This window comes from Crassostrea angulata, chromosome 8, assembly GCF_025612915.1.
Source record: "Crassostrea angulata isolate pt1a10 chromosome 8, ASM2561291v2, whole genome shotgun sequence".
Lineage (NCBI taxonomy): Eukaryota > Metazoa > Mollusca > Bivalvia > Ostreida > Ostreidae > Magallana > Magallana angulata.
In genome coordinates, this window is record NC_069118.1 from 35,344,750 (window position 1) to 35,365,071 (window position 20,322).

The 20,322-nt window shown below is 32.7% G+C and overlaps 1 protein-coding gene and 1 long non-coding RNA gene across 2 annotated transcripts; one reads left to right on the forward strand and one right to left on the reverse strand.

The window, feature by feature from the left end:
• The first annotated feature begins 3,216 nt into the window (after nucleotides 1–3,216).
• Nucleotides 3,217–5,226, forward strand: LOC128159940 (periostin-like). The gene is made up of 6 exons (XM_052823172.1): nucleotides 3,217–3,393; nucleotides 4,053–4,270; nucleotides 4,357–4,546; nucleotides 4,635–4,736; nucleotides 4,814–4,921; nucleotides 5,005–5,226. The coding sequence occupies exons 1-6, from the start codon at nucleotides 3,246–3,248 to the stop codon at nucleotides 5,106–5,108; spliced, it is 870 nt and encodes a 289-aa protein (XP_052679132.1). The 5' UTR covers nucleotides 3,217–3,245; the 3' UTR covers nucleotides 5,109–5,226.
• A 1,941-nt stretch (nucleotides 5,227–7,167) lies between these two features.
• On the reverse strand, nucleotides 7,168–10,359 carry LOC128160492 (uncharacterized). Its single transcript, XR_008240293.1, has 2 exons — nucleotides 9,781–10,359; nucleotides 7,168–8,823 (listed from the first exon to the last, which is right to left on the reverse strand). It is a non-coding gene; the product is annotated as an uncharacterized LOC128160492 (long non-coding RNA).
• Between the last annotated feature and the right edge of the window lie 9,963 nt (nucleotides 10,360–20,322).

Below are 20,322 nucleotides of genomic sequence, written 5' to 3' on the forward strand. Positions count from 1 at the left end.
TTTTACTGTAGTAAACAGAGCGTAACCGAAATTATAATTTACATTCAATAAACGAAGTCAAAGAAGGGGTATGTTTTAGAAATGAAAAAAATCCTTCCGTTATTAGAAGATACTGACATTGTATCCGGAGTATAGTTCTCAACTCAACGAGTTACATGTACATGTATCACATTATTACGAGTGAAAACACATTAATTTTTTCCGAGATACACGTCACAAAATAATTGGCGATGAAAGAGTAGACTCCATATTGTTCATGAGTTATATTTGCATTGATGTTAATAATTTCCTCCTACTACGAACTACTGAGTATGCAAGTGCAGCACACAGAATTCAGGATTAAACCTAAATTATGAAAAGTTTACTCCATTTCATGGAATTATTACTCGAATGATCAATCTATCAAACCTTGAGATCTGAAATACCTTGTTCGCAGTCAAAACAATATAGAAACAGCCAAACTGAAATCTTCACGCCCCGAAACTGACAGGATTGAAATTGACACGCCTTGTTTATCGATTGGTTGAAATCTACAGCGACCTAAGAAAAATCACGGACTGCACGAAATAATCAGGATGGTCTCACAGGAGACAGTTTGGCTGTTTCTTTTAGCAAACGTAATTATCTACATTAACAGTTATTAAGTGAATTTTACTTACTTTTTATAATCAGTCTTTTAATTAGTTAAAAGAAAAATGTAAATATGAATAATAAATGCTTTCTTTGATGATTCATGCGGGCTATATTATTGCAGAAAAAATTATATTTTCTGCAATGTCGCCACCTTCATATCCCGAATGAATTACCAAAGTTTTTAAAATTTTTCGAACAGTGTTTATTAATTATTTAAGATTCATTACTATAGTCAGGTACTCTTCACACACTTGCACTTAAAATATATAGTTCTATTCGTGTTCAGCAAATACAACATTAATGATCAAGTTCATTGCTGTTGCTATGACTGATTGCATACATTAATAAATTTTCTATTACACATTTTAAAAGTATTTATTTTTAAATTAAATTCAGAAAAGTCTATATTTGGCCACCACATCATTTTCAATTTAGGGGATATATACAAGTTTCAAAAATTATTGTTGGTTGAGAACCGACTGAGGCATTCGGGTTGCACGGACTAAAGGTGGTATTGGACACCTGTTGATATTAGTAGAGAAAAGTACATTACAGGCAAAATAAATTCACCGGTTTAGAACTTTCAATTTTTTTAATATTTGACCAAAAATTTGATTTATTTTTTTTCTTTGATTTGCTAACATTAGGTCACGTCTATATAATTGCGACTTTTATCCCAATTAAATACAATTAACTTGCATTTATGCATTTAACATTAAATTGATACACATGATAAGTATACATGCACGTATAATTCAATAGACTAGTCAGAGGTATAGGTTAAATCCATTTATATAATAGAATATATAACAACGTGATAATAAATCACTCAAAAAAAACAGAAAGCATCAATTATGTTCTGGTTAAATCATTAAAGATTTAGACGGACATGGCATAATATAAAGATTTCAATTGACATGTAAGGTATTACACAATTGCATATTCGTCACATGAACATTAACCTGTGTTCACACTATGCATCTCTGTGCGACCAGAAGAACTTACTAAATATAACAGACAATCCTAGGTCATCATTATAAGCAGACAACTCTTGTAAAGCTTGCTCGATATCATGGAAGCAACGGTCCATTATCAAAATATCGTATACCAATATCTAGGCCAGTTTCTTTGCAGAGTTTTCAGAGAAACAAGTTGAGATGAATATAAATAACAGTGCTGAGAATAAAATAAGCACTACAGATTTGTTCATCGTTAATTCCTATAATTTCGAATTTAAACAAAGACTATTCTTAATGTTATGAAGTGTAAGATCACTTTAAAAAAGATTTCGAAAATAAAAAAAGGCGCTTTGCTATTTTAAATACTGGCTTTGATGATTGTATTGGTCCAGCTACAATAATCTTCAACGAACGAAATAATGCACTGTCCACAGCCTTCTAACCATATGTCGCTCACACCTTTGACCTAAATTAGTTATCTCTGATACCAGACCGACTCACGTGTCCAGCTCCAGGTCGCGTGGTAATGTTTACAGAACACTTATCAGTAGCTCATATCATCTTTTAGAAGTAGTTTATTGTATCAAATACTATATCAATCGAATGACTTATTGTTTTATTTCATGTGATACTAATAAAAATCATACAGGGTGTCCCAGAATATCTGATACCATGTGTAATTCGTATAAATAATTAACATTTGGCCAAAACTTGTAAATTGTGACTCAAATAAAATCGTTTCAAATTTTCCCTACGAAAATTTTGGAGAAGAACATTTCTTTTCTTTGAATTATTATGTCACAAAAGTGCATCATATTTCTTTGCTTGAATTTTATCCAAGATGACTCGGACAAGAGAATATATAGGCATGCTCGTTTTACACCTGAACTGTATTATTCAGCACAGACTCCAGATACAGTTGTACGAATTATAAAAAATTAATACAGAGGGGAAAACAACCCAACAAACATATTGTTTAAATAGTAAGAGGATTTAATAAATAAGATCCGTATAGTGGCTGTTGGGAGGAATTTTACTCATCGACTTGAAGTTGTCATTCATCAAAAGGACGTCATTTGGAACACTCTCGTAAATTCGTTGTGTTTTAATAAACAATGCTAAAAATGCATTTGGTATTTTGATAAACAAATAAAATCAAAAGTTATTGAAGAAGTAAAGAGTATCAGATATTTCTGGACACCCTGTACGATGAACTGGCATACTGAAAACACTGGAATAGTTTAAGTTTCGTGTATAAACTTGATACTGCAAATTGTGACCTAACTATTGAGGAAACTGCTATCTAAAACTTAATTCAAAACATGTACTATATAAAATTTATTATGTATTAAAGGACAAATACACCTTTTCTGTTAAGAACGTATTGCTAATTGAAACCCGGCTATTATGTAGCATTATATGAAACTCTTGAATATGTAAACCGCCGTCTGTTTAATCTTCAAGTTTTCTCTCAATATCTTCTTTGATGGCTAACTAATAGTACGAGCATTGCCAGTCAGAATTTGGAACAGATGACCAAGGAACACTGTTACACAATCAAATAATCTTCCGTAACATAGCCACACGTGACAAGGTCTCTATAAAAGAATCGGAGAACGTGTTCTCTGAGAATTCATACACACTGACAGCACAATGATGAAGGCGATTCTTCCTCTCTGTTTAATTGGGTTTGCACTGTGCCAAGAAGGCAACATTGTACAGGTTGCAAAAAAGCTTGGAGCAACAACCTTGTTAGAGTTTGCAACGGAGGCTGGTCTGGCAGATACTTTGGCTACTGGAGGTAATTATTTAACGTTGTAGGATGACATCAAATGTTCATTGCCTTGAAATTGCCATTACGGATAAATATAGTATATTTATGAAGGCATATCTGTAGATTAGATAATTCAGTCCGGATCGCCTTGAGCGAGCCTGTGAGATTTGGATATGCGGGGGCGGATATCAATGAACGATAATAAGTCCAAAAAAATTAAGGCATCAGAAATACAAATTCGTCTTGAAACAAGAAAACAGTAATATGATACTATTCAATAATATCCGAAAACATCAAACAACAATGTTTATGATGCTTCTTTCCTCAGAGTAACATATCTTAATTTATGGATTGATTTAAATCATATTGTAAAGTAGGCAAACAAAATTATATATTAGAATCATATAAACCCAAACTTTTGTCAATAGTAATGCTATAGATCTCAGAATTCGTAATTTTTGTTTGGTTTGAACATTTTATTAAAATTAATCAAATAGATTGAAAACTAGTTTTAACGACTTACTAGTTCCTCTCCTCAGTTATTGAAACTAAATATTATTTTACGAAATACTAATAAAGGATGATTATTTCCAATTTTACTTTCAAAAAACAATTCAGAAAGCAAGGCAAGAAAACAAAAACCTTCATTTATTAGTAAAGATGTGTTATACATTTTTTTCTGCTAGGACCGTTCACCGTTTTTGCCCCTACTAACGAAGCTTTCGCCAAACTACCACCAAAGGTGGTGGAATTCTTGAAGAAAAACAAAGAAGCTTTACAGGAGGTTCTTAAATTCCATGTTCTCAGTGGAAAGACGTATTCAAGTCAGCTTAAAAATGAACTTGTAGTACAGACGCTTGACCCAAAGCTAAGCGTCAGAATCAACATTTACCAAAACGGCAAGGTAAGAATATAAAAATTTTCATACTAACACCAGCTAACATAATCACGGCCCTGTTGTACTTTTCGTATTTTTGCTGTTCTGCGCAGGTCATCACAGCTGATGGAAGTCCGGTAGTTCTAGCAGATCAGAATGCGACCAATGGCGTCATCCACGTCATCAACCGAGTGGAGTTTCCTATCCCTGTGATGGATGTAGTGAAGACAGCGGAGCGACTGAGTGAGCTGGGAACTCTGGTGAAGGCCGTAGTAGCAGCAGGTCTGCAGAATACCTTGTCAGGTGTGTGCAATTCTTTGCTGTTTTCACATCCCATGCAGAAGCTTTCAACAGACATAAATTGCTATAAATGACGTTTTGAATGTTTTAGGCCCAGGCCCATTCACCGTGTTTGCTCCAACGGACCAAGCTTTTGCTGCCCTGCCACCCGGGACGCTAGATAATTTACTGAAAAACAAAACGGCACTCACAGGTATTACATCCATACAAACGTAGACGTTAGCAGCATTTCCCTTTAACACTTGTACACAATCCCCTGCCTATTTTTAGACGTACTTACATACCACGTGGTCAGCGGCACCTACTTTAGTTCAGGACTAACATCTGGAGCAGTCCCAACTGTCGAAGGCAAGAGTGTCAACATCGTCGTTGGGCAAGGTAAATTATTAACCATATACTAGTATTACAGTAGCTCTTTGAATTCTTTCTTCGTTGTTTTTTTAACACTATTCATGTTGTAGGTGTAAAGGTGAATGGCGCCAATGTTGTGGTGGCTGACGAAGCTGTAACTAATGGAGTTATTCATATCATTGACAAAGTCCTTATACCTCCTTCTTTTACTTGATTTTCTTTCTTTAGATATTTTTTTATAGAATGATATTTAAATAGTTTGTAGTTTTATATACTAGGTAGCTTAAACTTGTGTAAATAATTGTATATTTCATTAAAAATATCCAACGATACTCTCGAGTTTTTGTTGTTGTTGTGTTTTTAAAGAAACTATTTGGGAAACATCTCATTTATCAATAATTGGTCAACGGACACTAATCTATGAACGGTTATCTAATGGTTGAACAGTAGAAAAGAAGACCTGTCATTCTGCCTCCGGAAAAGATACAAACGAAATAACCTCCATATCTATGAAAAATGTGAATTTAAAACACCAAAACTAGCAAACAAGCGAAACCCATACAAAACACTGAGCAAACTAAACTTCAAAAAAGAGCAAAAGTGCTACAGAGAACAATTAAATAAGGTAATTAATTTGACACAGTTATAGCATTGTCAACTTATTGTTTAGGTGCCTTACTACACCTGAAAATGGTTTCTCAAACCAGCAGAGAATAACTAATAAATTTATGATTCATAAGAAGCATAAAAGTCAAGTAGGCGATAAAGTATGCAATTTTTGGATAAAAATTCTGATTTCTAAAATTGAGCAAATATGTCCATGTGGATTCAAACTCGTATTTCGTGTCTAGTAATTGAAAACCACACATCATTGTACATCTTGAGAAGTAGTCTCTTAAAGAGTATGTCTTGATATAGTGAAGTACCTTAACATGTATTTCACTCTTTGAAATTTTGTCCTGTTCAATGATACTGTGGAATCATTAGATTTCGTGGTTGCTCAATTTTCGTGGAATTCCTGGGTACCTCTCATCCACGAATTAACATCCTCCACGAATTAATAAAATTGAGGCAATAAAGTCATAATTCCTTTTGTAGGTATACAAGAATACACGAAATTACGTCCCCACGAACCTGTAAGATTTAAGCAATCCACGAAAATTGGACCCCACGAGTTTTAGTGATTCCACATAAGGTTTTCAAATACTACGTCCGATACACATCTGAAGATCAGAGATTTGGGCTTCAAAGTTTTAAATCGGCTTGTTATTGCCTGACGTCATGACGTCAGGCATATCTAAAGTTGCCTTCTCCGAAACAGTGCAGACAATGGGAGTAAGCAATATCAACATTTTTCATACCTAACCGATTAATGTGTCAGCATTTACATTCAAAACTGATGAAAATGTTATATGGGATGTAATAAGCAACAGTGAGCAAGAGTTTTCAAGTAAAAGGGATTTTCACCATCCTGATTTAAAAATAGATTGCCATATTTGAACGGGGGGGGGGGGGGGCATCGCAACAAGTTGTTGCATATTGTCTATTACGGTACAATGTAAGTAATAATTGGTGTTTGATTATCATCATTACCAAAAAATCATCAGTTTTGATTAAAACAAATATACATTCATATAGCTGGAATATTTACTGGAGGAACTAAATCGCCGAAGTGGGGTGTGACCTGATTTTCGATCACTTGGGCGATTTCATTCATCTTGAAAAGGGTACATAACTCGCGTGTTTTTACTAAATGTACATTAAAACAAGCGTGTGTGTTAAGGTGGCTCACTACACCTTGAAATATTTTCTCAAATCAGCAGAAAATTACTTGATTATGACAGAAAGCATAATGGATAAGAAGTATTTCAGTCAAATAGGTGAAAAAAAAATGTGCAATAATGAAAAATTCATTTTAGAATATTTAATTCAGTAAACATGAACAAAAGCTCCAGGCGGATTCGAACTCATGATCTGCGGCTCAGAAGCCCAATACTTTAACCACTGAGCTACGACGATATAGAACCCATGTGATGTTGTGTCTTAAATAGCACACCTCACAGCCTACTCAATATACAGGGCCATGAACCCTGGGGAGCATTCATTATTGTCCCCAAGAGAGACAACTCTTGAAAACGTGCATTAACTATAGTCCATTTCTTAATCTTATTAAAATAAATAAATTGAGAAAAGTTTTCAAAGTATTTTAATTATAAATAATACATATAACAATGAGTAAAAGGCATGAAAAAGGCATGAAAGAAGTACATTTGTTTATCAAATATAGTAGGCTGGTACATGTACCTGGTGAATATTAAATGTATATTGCTTGTAGGTACATGTATAAATCTACACAACTACATTCAATTAATACACTGTGTTATGTAAACTGAAAAAAAATACCCAGGTTGTAAGAGATCTTTTTTTAAATGAATTTTCTTAAAATGAAAAATAAATTAATGAAATTGCATATATCATTCTAAAAAAATCATAATACTAATAGACACGAAGTTCAACATAAATAAAGTGATGAATTAGATGGATAGGATAAAATGTGCAGCAATTTAAGATTTGGATGTCATTTTTCATATGAAAGATAATTAAAACTCCATACCATTTAAACAATGAATAGGTTGCAGAAGGCCTATTTGTATCCAGTTGAATATAATGAAAATAAATTAATGACCTTGTATACATCATTTTAAGAAAAAAAAGTAATAAACATGCTGTTCAAGAAACTAAAGTGATATATTATAGGAATCAATAGGATATACTGTACAGCAATTTTAATTATATATTGGATTTGTTTCCAAACATTGGAATAAAGGGAAAAAAAACTTTTATAACTATTTAGATTAAATAATATTCTTAAAAAATATTAATATTTGTATTTCATGGCTAAAACTGAATATTTTTCTGTCAATTTCTTCTGTTCATGAACAAGACCTATACTTTTATCAGACACTTTTATACATATTATGTCCGTTTCCCATTGTAACTAAGTATTTTTGTTCTGTTTGTATACAAAAGAGTATATTAAAGGGACTTAGACACGATTTGACTTTGAGCTTAAAATTCTAAATTTTATATTTCCATTTTCAATATTTAGAATGGTTGATATGGGTATTTTTAATACTTTGTCAAAATTTGAAAGTCAAATACTGAGTTAAAAGAAAAATAAAGAATTAAATATTCTTTGTTTTGTAAACAAAGCGCGAATTTGGTTATTATTTACATATGTGTTTTATTGGTGTAAGTTTCATTCAAATGTTGCTTTTTTCTATTAATAATATTATTTATGATCACATCGAATCAGTTTACCTTCTTTTCTATGAATCCTTTTCTCAAAGAATTGGTAATTTCATACTTTATATTATTTGTAAACAAACATAAGACTCGAGCTTTTTTTACATAACAATAAATTCTTAACCCTGTATCTCTCTTATAACTTGACTTCTAACATTCAAATTATGGTCAATTATTTAAAATGTGCAAGTAAATCATTTTATGCATAAAGAAATTGAAAACAAAATTTTGATCTAAAATCGTGTCCAAGTCCCTTTAAAAAAAATTGTTTCCAAAAGCTGTTTCCAAAAAATGTTACATATATATGAATATGTTATATAACATATATATGAATATGTTATATAAAAACATATGTTAGATGGATGGGTAGGAAAAATACAAATTAAGTGCACTCGATAAAAAGTTTGCTGGTATTCATTATGTGAACACAATTCATCCAGTAACATTTAAAGTCATGCAACATAAATAAGAATGTCATGAATGATGTGTATAGAACAAATTCTTTGGTTTGCTCCATAAATCTTGAAAAGATGGTGTGAGTTGGTAAAAAGGCAGAATAAGGTTCCATTCTAATCCTCATGCATTCCATTCAAGAAATATTCATTAATGTCATGGTCTGGAAACTAAAATAGAATAAACATAAAGTGTTAAGAGAATTATATGTAATTTTTGCAAACATTGTGCAGTCATCAAATACTTACATGTATATATTCAATGAAGTTATTTATGGAATGTGCAATTACTAACAATGTAATTTTTTTCTAATATTGTACATACATGTATTACATCATTTTGCCACTAATTTTAAACCCAGCTGACAGTTTCTTTTTGTTACATATACAGCGTCAAAAGATAGTTGCATCATGTGCATGTACTTTCAGCAATTTTAAAAGCCATAAAAACATTTCAGTACTACAAAACACTTTAAATTTGTCAAATAATTTTACAAATGAAATATGTACTAATATACCAGTAAGTCACAAGTGATATATACTTTTTAAAGCAGTACAATGTATCACTTATATGACAACATCAGGAAACCTGGCTCAATCAATTCTGCACACACATGATAAATGTAATGAATGTGTAACTTCAATGGTGTAACTTCAAAGATATTTAGATATCCAGTGGACAGAAAGTTATTAAATATATTGAACAAAGATCAAAGTCATAAACACTTATGTAACACTTATGTAACATATGATTGTCTGTATGAGTTTCAACTATCAACATTCTATGTACACCAAAATATGATTGCGTCAATAACAAAAACTAATCTGAAAAACGTATTTCCAGCATAAGAAATTCATGGGATTTCTGCAAATCCCATTTTCTCAGAAAGTGTAAAACACTTAAAGTTTATAATATTTTCAAACTCCTGGTATTCCTTTCAGAGGTTCCCACCCCTTAAAATACAGATAAGGAAGCAGATTTGCAACAAGATGCCCAGATAAACCTTTACCTTTTACACAAGACATTGTAGCTATTTAGATGACCTTGCTTGGCTTTCAATCAGCTTAAACCAAATATATCTACATATGGAAGACAAGTCGTAAGTTTATTACATGACAAAGAAGTACCTTCTGGGATTCAGCAGACATGACTGGGTCATTAGCAATATCAAATTGACATTATTTTCTATATTCCCGATCTTCATATCATCTGGAAGCCGCAGGTAAATCTGTAGATTAGAAGAAAAAAGATACACTAGCTATCATTACAAAGCTAAATGCTGTCATTATCAAAACAAAAGGGTGTGTCCTAGATTTCACTTTTTTATGGGCACATGCAGTATCTGAGACATGGTCAAAACATTACCATGATAACAGCTATAACAACTCATTAAGTGGGAAGTGACATATTACTATAAAATTTGTTATGGCTTTTCATTCTCTCTCTCTCTCTCTCTCTCTCTCTCTCTCTCTCTCTCTCTCTCAACATCTTTGTCAGCAATATTTCTAGTGCAATGTGGCATTATTGAAATATATATATATGGTTCATGGAAGCAAGGCAATCAATAACAATTACATGTACACTGTAATTACACACACACACTCTCTCTCTCTCTGAGTCTATCTCTCTCTCATACTCTCAATCGTATAATGTTATATTTACATAACAAATGCAGACCCTTGAATCATAAACACTCTCATCGTTAATAGATAAATAAGACATAAAGTTAACAGTGCAGTTTGAATGAGATACAGATATCAAAACCACATGTAAAACTTGTCACTACAGTGTACATTGTACGTGTCGAGGAAATTCTGTATGGAAATGACTGAAAGCATGATTGACACAAACTCAATATTCTAGGAAAAACATACAATATTTTTTTAACGTATGCTACGTAACAATATGTGTAAAAACTGACTATAATACACCTGCATACACATTTCATACTAAAACATGTCTTTTAAAGGTCATATGAAATGATATCCTGACCATATTGAGTTATATACGGGAATGAGTTCATAAGTGCCTATTTAATAAGACTGACATTGTTTTTTGGATATTTTATGCAAAATGTGAGCGCCTCAGTCGATCAAAATTACTTAATCGGGAAAAGGAACATTGACTTACGCGGCTTACCTCCCTTGCTTATGACGTCAGTAAGACCCAATCGCCTTATAAAGCTATGTTGTGAATACAAATATCCATGTCATTTTGCAGCATTTTAAAAGAAAAAAAATACTATTTTATATAAAAACTTGTATAATTATACAATAATCAACCACGTCAGTATTTTTTCTCTCAAGAAATGAAATCGTGTGCGTTTTTATTTACATGTAATAGCGTGTACATAATGATATTCAGTTTCGAGACTGCAGGGAGAATAAATGATTTTCTTCATAGATCCACATGCAAGTATAATATAATTTTAATATAAGCATATTTATATGTTTTATTTTGATCTTTTTAATGAAATTGACAAATTCAAAAATAAGTCTGATCGTTTTTTCCCATTTGCATGTTCATGCAATTCATTAAGATTTTTTTTCTAAACAACTTGTAGGCCTCATTGTGCCTCATTCGCTTCACGATTATATTGTTTGTTTCACTTTCAAATTCACAAATATGTTACCATTTAATTATTTTTAGTCTAAGAGAAATTTCTTCAAATGTTTTGTTTTTGAAACGTGTACTTGAATGTGCGGTGTTTTGATTTGAAAACGTGTAAGTGCGGTGTTTACTCACAGATCCCTTTTATCTCACTTTCTTCCGCAATGTTTTCTTTCGGTTTTTTTATCATTATTGATGCTTGTTCTTAATAAAATCTGTTGATTATCTTCACATTCGTTCACAACTATTTTTATCAAACAACCGATTTATTTTACCGATACATTTCTAAATCCTTAAATGCCATATTTCCGCGATCTAATTTAATAAAACGTTAATACACGTGTACACAAAGTATTTTCTAAAGATATTGCTACATGTATAATATATCAAGAAGTCAGAAATTTATATTATTTCGAAATAAAATTTAAGAATAATTTTGCGGCATTTTATAGCAGCTCTTAAATACAAACTATGTACACAATGCCTCAAACATTTTCATTGGCCTGCCTTATATACTTTTTTATGTGACAAAATAAATCACATCAATTTAAATGCTTTAATTCCCTTTAAATGTAGCTCAATCATTAAACGTACCGAAGAAGAAAATGATGTTTCTATTTCAAAAGGATAAGGATAATTCATTAATCAGCTGTAAATGTTGGAGCATTTCTTTCGTTAAATTTCCACTATAGTACGGGATCTTCATCATGATTTTACTTTTGTGAGAAGCTGAAATTAGATTTGTTCATTAACGACCAATTAAAACTAAGTCATCTGTAGGCTACTACGAAATCAAATGATCTCATTTGAAAAGAAAGACACGTTCATATATGCATAAATCACTAAAATTTAATCGATAAACTACTGTAAAATTACACTAGTTTTAATGCATTGTTTACATCGGTGGGTCTTTGTGACGTCATAAATCCACAAAATCAAGAACGATAAGCGGGCAAGAATTTTTTCAGGTGCTCAGTTTTCACGGTTATTTCTCAGTAATGCAAAAGCAAAAAAATCTTACATCATGTATTTTAACATTTGTTTATACCAAGCTTTATATTCATGAAAGAAAATCATAGTGTTAAAAATCGTTTCATATGACCTTTAAGGTAATGGTCCATACCCCACTAGATAAATAAAATGCGTACAGAATTTTTTCATATTTTTCAAACGTGTATCTGAGGATATGTTCTTATCAAATTTTACCCTGTTGGCTGGTCCATCGGTATTAGAAAAGCTAAAAATAGAACCGATTGCGGAAATGGCGCTTTTCTCATACACAAAGAATATAAGCCTAAGCCTGAAATTTGACTTTTACAAATTCTTTTTTTGACTTATATCCTATGTAAAATAAAGGAATTATTATTTCAAAACAAAAATTTTTATGTTACACTTGCTTATTTATCAAAAAATAGATAAATCTGCATACAAATTAGATAAAATGAATAAATTTTCAAAGAGAATATAAGCTCTTATGATTTTATTTACGTACAGAATTCTCTAAAATTTTGATATTATTTACATCTTAACGCCATTAATCAATTGGAAATAAAATTACCCAAGGGACCGGCCTTTACAGGATCACAATTGGCATATTTTTGGTAAAATCATTAAAATATATATTTTGAAAAAAGATCCGTAAAAATAAAACTGTGCATAGGTTAATTATTTCATAACTCTAAACAAATATGTTTTCATTATTGTTATATAGAAAATATGATTTAAACAAACTGTAGATTAATCTGTATCATTTAAATCGCAAAAGATGGTTTCTTTGGATATCGGTTAGTATTATGGATCGAGACCGGTATTTAGAAATTGTGGATACATGCGTGGATAATGCTAACTACCTGATGTATGCCTTCAAGACAAAACCTCTATTCAAACTTTTTTTTGCTGGTTTTAAAGACTGTTCTTATAATGAAATAACTTCTCTTCAGCGCATTGTTTTTAATTCTAAAAACATTTTTTTTGTGGAAAACAAATCTATGCTCGTTGCTAAGCGAATAGGATAAAGATGATATAGGTCAAATTATTTCCCCTTGTGTTTTTATCTCCCTTATGCACTGAAATATAGATCTCGATCTGGGCGGCATTTTACAAAAGAACTTACGACAAAGTCGTAAATATTGACAGCCTCTTAAAATGATCTTTAGTAAGCAAAATTGACATAAAACCATTTGTTTAAAGATATTTCAATTCCCATAATTGAATATTCGAGCCACAAGAATAAATCATTGATTAGTTGGTGATGAATTAGCATTCAATAATTTGGTCGTAAGTCGTAAGTTCTTTTGTAAAACGCAGCCCAGGATTTCATTTTGGATGTTTATGGACTTTCAGGGATTAATGTTAAAAGAATTTGATTAAATTCAACCTTATAATGGATTGATGTTTATGCAGCACAAAAGTAAGCGGTCTATATTTTCAAAACGAGTACGCAATCGACACAACCTAGTCATGTTATTTCGCTGATTAATACCCAGGTGGGCCTAATTGATTGCAGTTGCCAGGATTTTTGATATATTTGTTTTGAATCAATTTCTATGTCAGCTTGATTTCTTTGTTTTGAAATACGCCTTTTAACGTTTGGTCTCAATTAGATCGGGCACGGATAAGACGTAATAACGCGTGAATTACGTCAGACGTTGTTTTGTGACGTATGGATAATGACCTTAAGTCACATTTCACAACGACCATTAATTATCGACATTTTTGTAACATGTGTACTAGACTTAATGCATTGTAGGCTTTTAAAAGAGTTTCTGAGTACTTTAACAATGTAAGTAAGTATGTTCTTACCGACGAATGACTACTCCTTAGCACGTTTTAGATTGTTGACAAAATCGAGGATTGCTGTTCAGACTGTTTCATGCTGAACAAAATTTAACGAGATCAGGCTAATCACCCCAAACTTCGACTTCACATTAATTAACACTTGTTCTGCAACTTTAAATAATTTAAAAGCTTGCCAATATAAGAAACAAAAACTTTTACTTACTTTTTCCATTTAAACTCCTCTCTCGATTTTCACGACTATTAGACTGGTCTCGTTAAAATCCCAAGATATACGAAGTTTTGACTTTCTCGGGGTTTTTCATTCTTTCGTGAATGTAAAAACCAGAAAGGTTCCGATTATGCTAATAAGGCTGTGAGGTGTGAATAGTATAAGTCTAGTTGTAGTGAAGTACCTCAAGTGTGTTAATAGATTTCTTCCAAAACATTCGATCCAAAGTATAATAAATATGTAGTTGTTACAAAACAAATGTCAAAGATTCATTTGATCCCGTCCCATCGGACTGATATCTCAGCCGTTGCGTGAATGGTAAAGCAGGACTTCGCGCCATAATATGTCTCATTCATAGTTTTTGCGCGCCGATTAGTGGACGGTTCAAAATTGGGATCATGAGAATACTCCAGAGCACACCGTGTGTACACATAACAGGCACGTAGCATTGGGAAGGGGGGGGGCTGCTCTCTCCACTATTTTTGCAGCAGACACTTTTCTTAACTTAACTTAATATCAAGGATTTGCCCCCCCCCCCCCCCCCCCTCCAATTTTGTCGGAGCATGTAACAAATGAAACTGGAAGTGAATTGAAATGGAGTTGCAATTAGGATTTTCTCTCATGATTATGTCTTCATTGATTGTCAAGATGTTTTGGATGAAGCTGCCCCACACACTTTCTAAAACATTGCTACGTGCTTGAATATCCTTTCCTTTTTTCTATGGTAGGAAATTTAAAAAAAAAGTTGATTTTGCATTTTAATATAACAAACACAATTTAAAGATTTGACTGTTTTATCTTCCGCTCTCAAGTTTACATGTAAATCTTGATATAATATGTACATTCCTAAAATAATTTGAATTAATAAAATGATTTAATTTCAAGTGATATACATGTACATGCACAAGATCGAAGAAAAGACTGAAATTTCTTATTAAATATGCACGTTTCGTTTATGTATTTATGATCAGCAGCGAAAATTAAAATTCATTTCTTACAAACTAGCCTAATTGATACATGCATGCTTCCATTGAATAAATTTGTTTAGTCAGGCAAGCTTTTTGGAAAGCTAATACTTGTATACCAATTACTATTGTTCTTATAGATGTACTGGCGTCACGAACAAACGTGTATATTTACATTCTACTGTGTTTTTCCATTAAATTCCGTGATGTTTAAATGCCTCTAAATGCAACAAGTAGTCAAAGGTCAAATTGACGAGTTTTATTATGACGTCACAAACGTTGAACGCTGTAAACTGCAACGTCACAAGCGAAAATCAAAGTTCACGCTTGTGGCTGTTACTGTGGCTCTTCCATTAATATGAGCTTACCCTTAGGATAAGATAGGAATTTTAAGGTATAAATCACATTTGCAGACAAGGCAAAAAGTTAAAAAAAATGTAAATATAAGCATTAAATCATGATTTTTTGAAGTATACACTCTCATAACTGCAGCGGTGTAAGTTCAAATTAATGGAAGAGTTACAGTAACAGCCACAAGCGTGAACTTTGATTTTCGCTTGTGACGTTGCAGTTTACAGCGTTCAACGTTTGTGACGTCATAATAAAACTCGTCAATTTGACCTTTGACTACTTGTTGCATTTAGAGGCATTTAAACATCACGGAATTTAATGGAAAAACACAGTAGAATGTAAATATACAAAATTAAAAACGTTGTTTGTAACGTTGTCAATGACGTCGTGTTTTTAAAGTTCATTATGACGTCACAATGTACATCAAGGTAGCGATGGCGTGAACTTTATCAACGCCGTTAAGCAATGCATAGACATATAATACAATACATATAAAAATATATATATATGATAAATCTATTTTCGATTAAGTTTCGGGTTAAATATTTTAATAAAATAGTCCTCTTTTGTGGTTCGGGCGATTTCATTTGAATTCCACATTTTGTAAAACGGAAATATTTTAAATGTTCCCTTTCCGCACTTCGCAAAATGTTCCGAACATGGAGTGTTTCTCACTGTTTCGTCCTTTATTTGTTGTTTGTGGACTCTCACTCGGGCGTTGAGCTGGTTAGTCTGGCCAATATAATTTTCTCCACATGTTGGACAAGTCGCACAATATATCAAATTAGACGATTTGCAGTTCATTGGGGCATTAGGTTTTAAAATTTGGCCGCTTTTTAATAGTATTCCTTCTCCCTCCTGTATAAGGTCACATGTTCCACATCGAGGGTCGCCGCACTTTTTGATGGAAATAGTATTGCTGGACGAGAACTTTGCTTTGGAGAGAATTTTCCTCAGATTCGGCGCTTGTCTTCTGCTGTTTATGATAGATGATTGGTTTAACAGTTTTTTCATATTTTCTGATTGTTTTAATATTGGAAAAAAACGTTTTGCTGATTTAAAAATATTATGGTTACACGGATTATCACGCCATCGCTACCTTTTATTTATTTATTTAAGTATTTTTTGCTGTACCAAGGCTTATATATATATATATATATATATATATATATATATATATATATATATATATATATATATATATATATATATATATATATATATATATATATATATATATATATATATATACACAAAATGGAATTCATCTTCAATATCTGAACAAAATTGACATAAGCGTCTTTAATTCTTTTGGTACATTAGTGTGTCGTCCACTTTCAATAGCAAGTCTATGAGATGACAATCTAATTCTTGTAATTTGTTTCTTATATTTAGAAGGTATTGATTTTGTTAAATAATATTGTAATGAAAACTGGTCAATAATATGCTTGTAAAAATAACATCGAGATGAGGAATTAATCTGTTCTACAAGTTGTTGAGTAAAGTGATCAATGATTCTTTGCTTAATTAAAGGAAAATAGGTTTCACAATGTATATACTCCTGTTCATACCATATATGTCCTAGACCTATTTCAAAATGTTTATTCTTAATTACAGTAACCCAATTTTCAGCAGGTGCCAAAGACGATTCACACTCATTATACAGCATTTTATAACAGAACTGCAAAATACAATTCTGACTTTGTAACAATTTGAACCAAAATTTGAATATTGTATATGTACATAAATTATTGTTTCTTTGTTCAAGACATTTCAGATGGTATGTAGGTCATGATCCCAAGTGCTCTTCCTGAAATTATCAAATATCATAAAATCCATTGAGATTCCCACCTTAATCGGTAGCCGAGTGGTTGAGGTGCAGGACTCATGACCGAAAGGTTGTGGGTTCGAATCCTGGCCGCGGTAAGTCGACGTTGTGTCCTTGGGAAAGACACTTTACATGAATTTCCTCACTCCACCCAAGTGTAAATATGGGTACCTGGCTATAGACAGTGAAAGATATTGTCGGAATGTGAGTGTTTGAGCGCCTTAACGGCTGCCGCACTGAGAAGGCTCTGGAATGCTTTAAGGTCTGCTGGGGTAATAATTGTAAAGCGCTTTGAGAAATGGTTCGCCAATTTTAAAAGCGCTATACACAGGGGCATCGTATCCGCTCTACACTCTATGACATATATATAATAATTACATTACATTATTATTATATATATGTCATAGAGTGTAGAGCGGATACGATGCCCCTGTGCGCTATATAAAAACTTGCAATTATTAATTATTATAATTATTAATCCAAAGATATTATTCCTCCTTTGGTCATGGCGCATCAGATCGTTATGGTATGTAACTCATGATCCTTAGGGGTCATCCTGACCCCCTTAGAATCAGAAATTGTCAAATATCTTTAAATTATTGATGTTTGATGATCCTATCTCTGTTAAATCTTTATTATAAGTCTCCAAAATGAAATTTGGAGACTCTTTGTTTTGTACGGTTCTTACATATTACATATATTCTTCTTCTTCTTCTTCTTCTTTTCAGCTCTGAACTTGTTTCTCAGAGATAGCTGAACAGAATTGTACAAAACTCTATAGGATACAATAGGCCTGCACATCTAGTTGTGCATCCTAGTTTGATTTTTCTCATTTGAGGTTATCATTTTTCGGGGGGGGGGGGGGGGGTGTCAAAAGGGTGTGGGGTCTAACATTGAACCTTATGGGAAGAATCGTAGACTCTATTGTAAATGGTAACTTGAAAATGGACAAAGATAATAATATAGGGTTTTCATAATCATATAATGACTGTTACTACCAATATATAGGGTTTATTAGATCTGACCCCTGGGGTCAACCCCACCCCCTAGGAATTGGAAATTAACATATATCTCAGAAACTGTTATAATCATGACCCCTAAACCATATATCTTTGTTCCTTACATCAAGGGGCATCAAAAGTTATATAGGTCATGGGCCTGTGGGTGGGTGGGTCACCCCCCTCGAACAGCAAGTCCCTTAATATCTTCAAAACAGTTGAGATCCCCACCCTTAAACCAAATATATTCTTGTTTCTTGTGTCAAGGGGCATCAAACGGTATGTAGGTCACGGGCCCTCGGGGTGGTCGTGACCCCCCCCCCCCCTCAAACAGGATGTGCACAAATATCTCGAAAACGGTTGAGATCCCCACCCCTTACCCATATTCTTGATCCTTAAAGGGCATCAACCGGTATGTAGGTAATAGGCTCCAGGGTTAAATTTAATTTTTCAAAACCGTATTATGCACATCTATAGAACAGTCCCTATCATATCCCAAGATATGATGTGTCTATTTATTAAATCATAAGAGGAGTTCTGGGGTCTATGTTTTTTATGAGTGATAAACGTCAATTTTCTGCTACTATTTGACTCCCTGGATGATATTTAAATTTTTAAAACCTTAATGCACATCTATAGAACAGTCCCTATCATATCCCATGATATGATGTGTCTATCCGTTAAATCATAAGAGGAGTTCTGGGATCTATGGGTTGTTTTTTTGAGTGATAAACGTCAATTTTCTGCTACTATTTGACTCCCTAAATGAAATTTAAACTTTTAAAACCTTATTGCTTATCTAAAGGACAGCCCTGATTATATCCCAAAAGATGACGTAGCTACTCCAAAAGTTGTAAAAGGAGTTCTGGGAACCATACTTTTTTTTGCAAAAAAATGTCATTTTTTGTTGCCCACTGATCCCCTTAAAAAAAAATTCTGGAACCTGATCACACTTCAATATGACACCCCAATCATATTCTAGAAGATCCCTTGACTACTGCAAAGAAAAAATGACGTTTTTAAATCATCTTTTTGTAAAAAAAAAAAAACCAACAAAAAACACATCATTTTTCAGCCTTTAAATGGCCCTTGGGACAAATTGAAATTTCCGAAACCTTATTGCGCATCTATAGGATACCCTAAAACATATTCCAAGAGATGAATTGTCTACTGTTGAAAATGTAGGAGGAGTTTGAGGAGGAAGGTTTTTTGTGAAAAAACGTCATTTTTACCAATTATTTGACCCCCATGACTACCAGAGAATTTTTGAAACCTTTTTACAAAACAACATGACACCCCAGATCAAACTCCAAGAGTTCAGTTTGCTGGTTTATAAGATGTAAGAGCAGTTTGAGAAAGTAAAACGTGACAGACGGACGGACGGAACAGGGTAACAACAATATACCCGAACTTTCTTTAGAAAGTGCGGGTATAAAAATCAGAACTTTTATCCAAAAGTTGCATATTTTCTCGCCTACTTGACTTTTATACTTCTTACTAATCCTGTTATCAAGTTATTCTTTGCTGATTTGAGGCACTATTTTAAATGAAGTAAGCCACCTTAAACAATAAGTTGACAATGCAAAAACTTTGTCAAACCTGTATGACATTAATTATCTTATTTAACTGTGTTCTCTGCAGCACTTTTGCTCTTTTTTCGAAGTTAAGTTTGCTCAGTGTTTTGTATGGGTTTCGCTTGTTTGCTAGTTTTGGTGCTTTAAATTCACGTTTTTCATAGATATGGAGGTTATTTCGTTTGTATCTTTTCCGGAGGCAGAATGACAGGTCTACTTTTCTTCTGTTCAACCATTAGATAACCGTTCATAGATTAGTGTCCGTTGACCAATTATTGATAAATGAGATGTTTCTCAAATAGTTTCTTAAAAAACACAACAACAAAAACTCGAGAG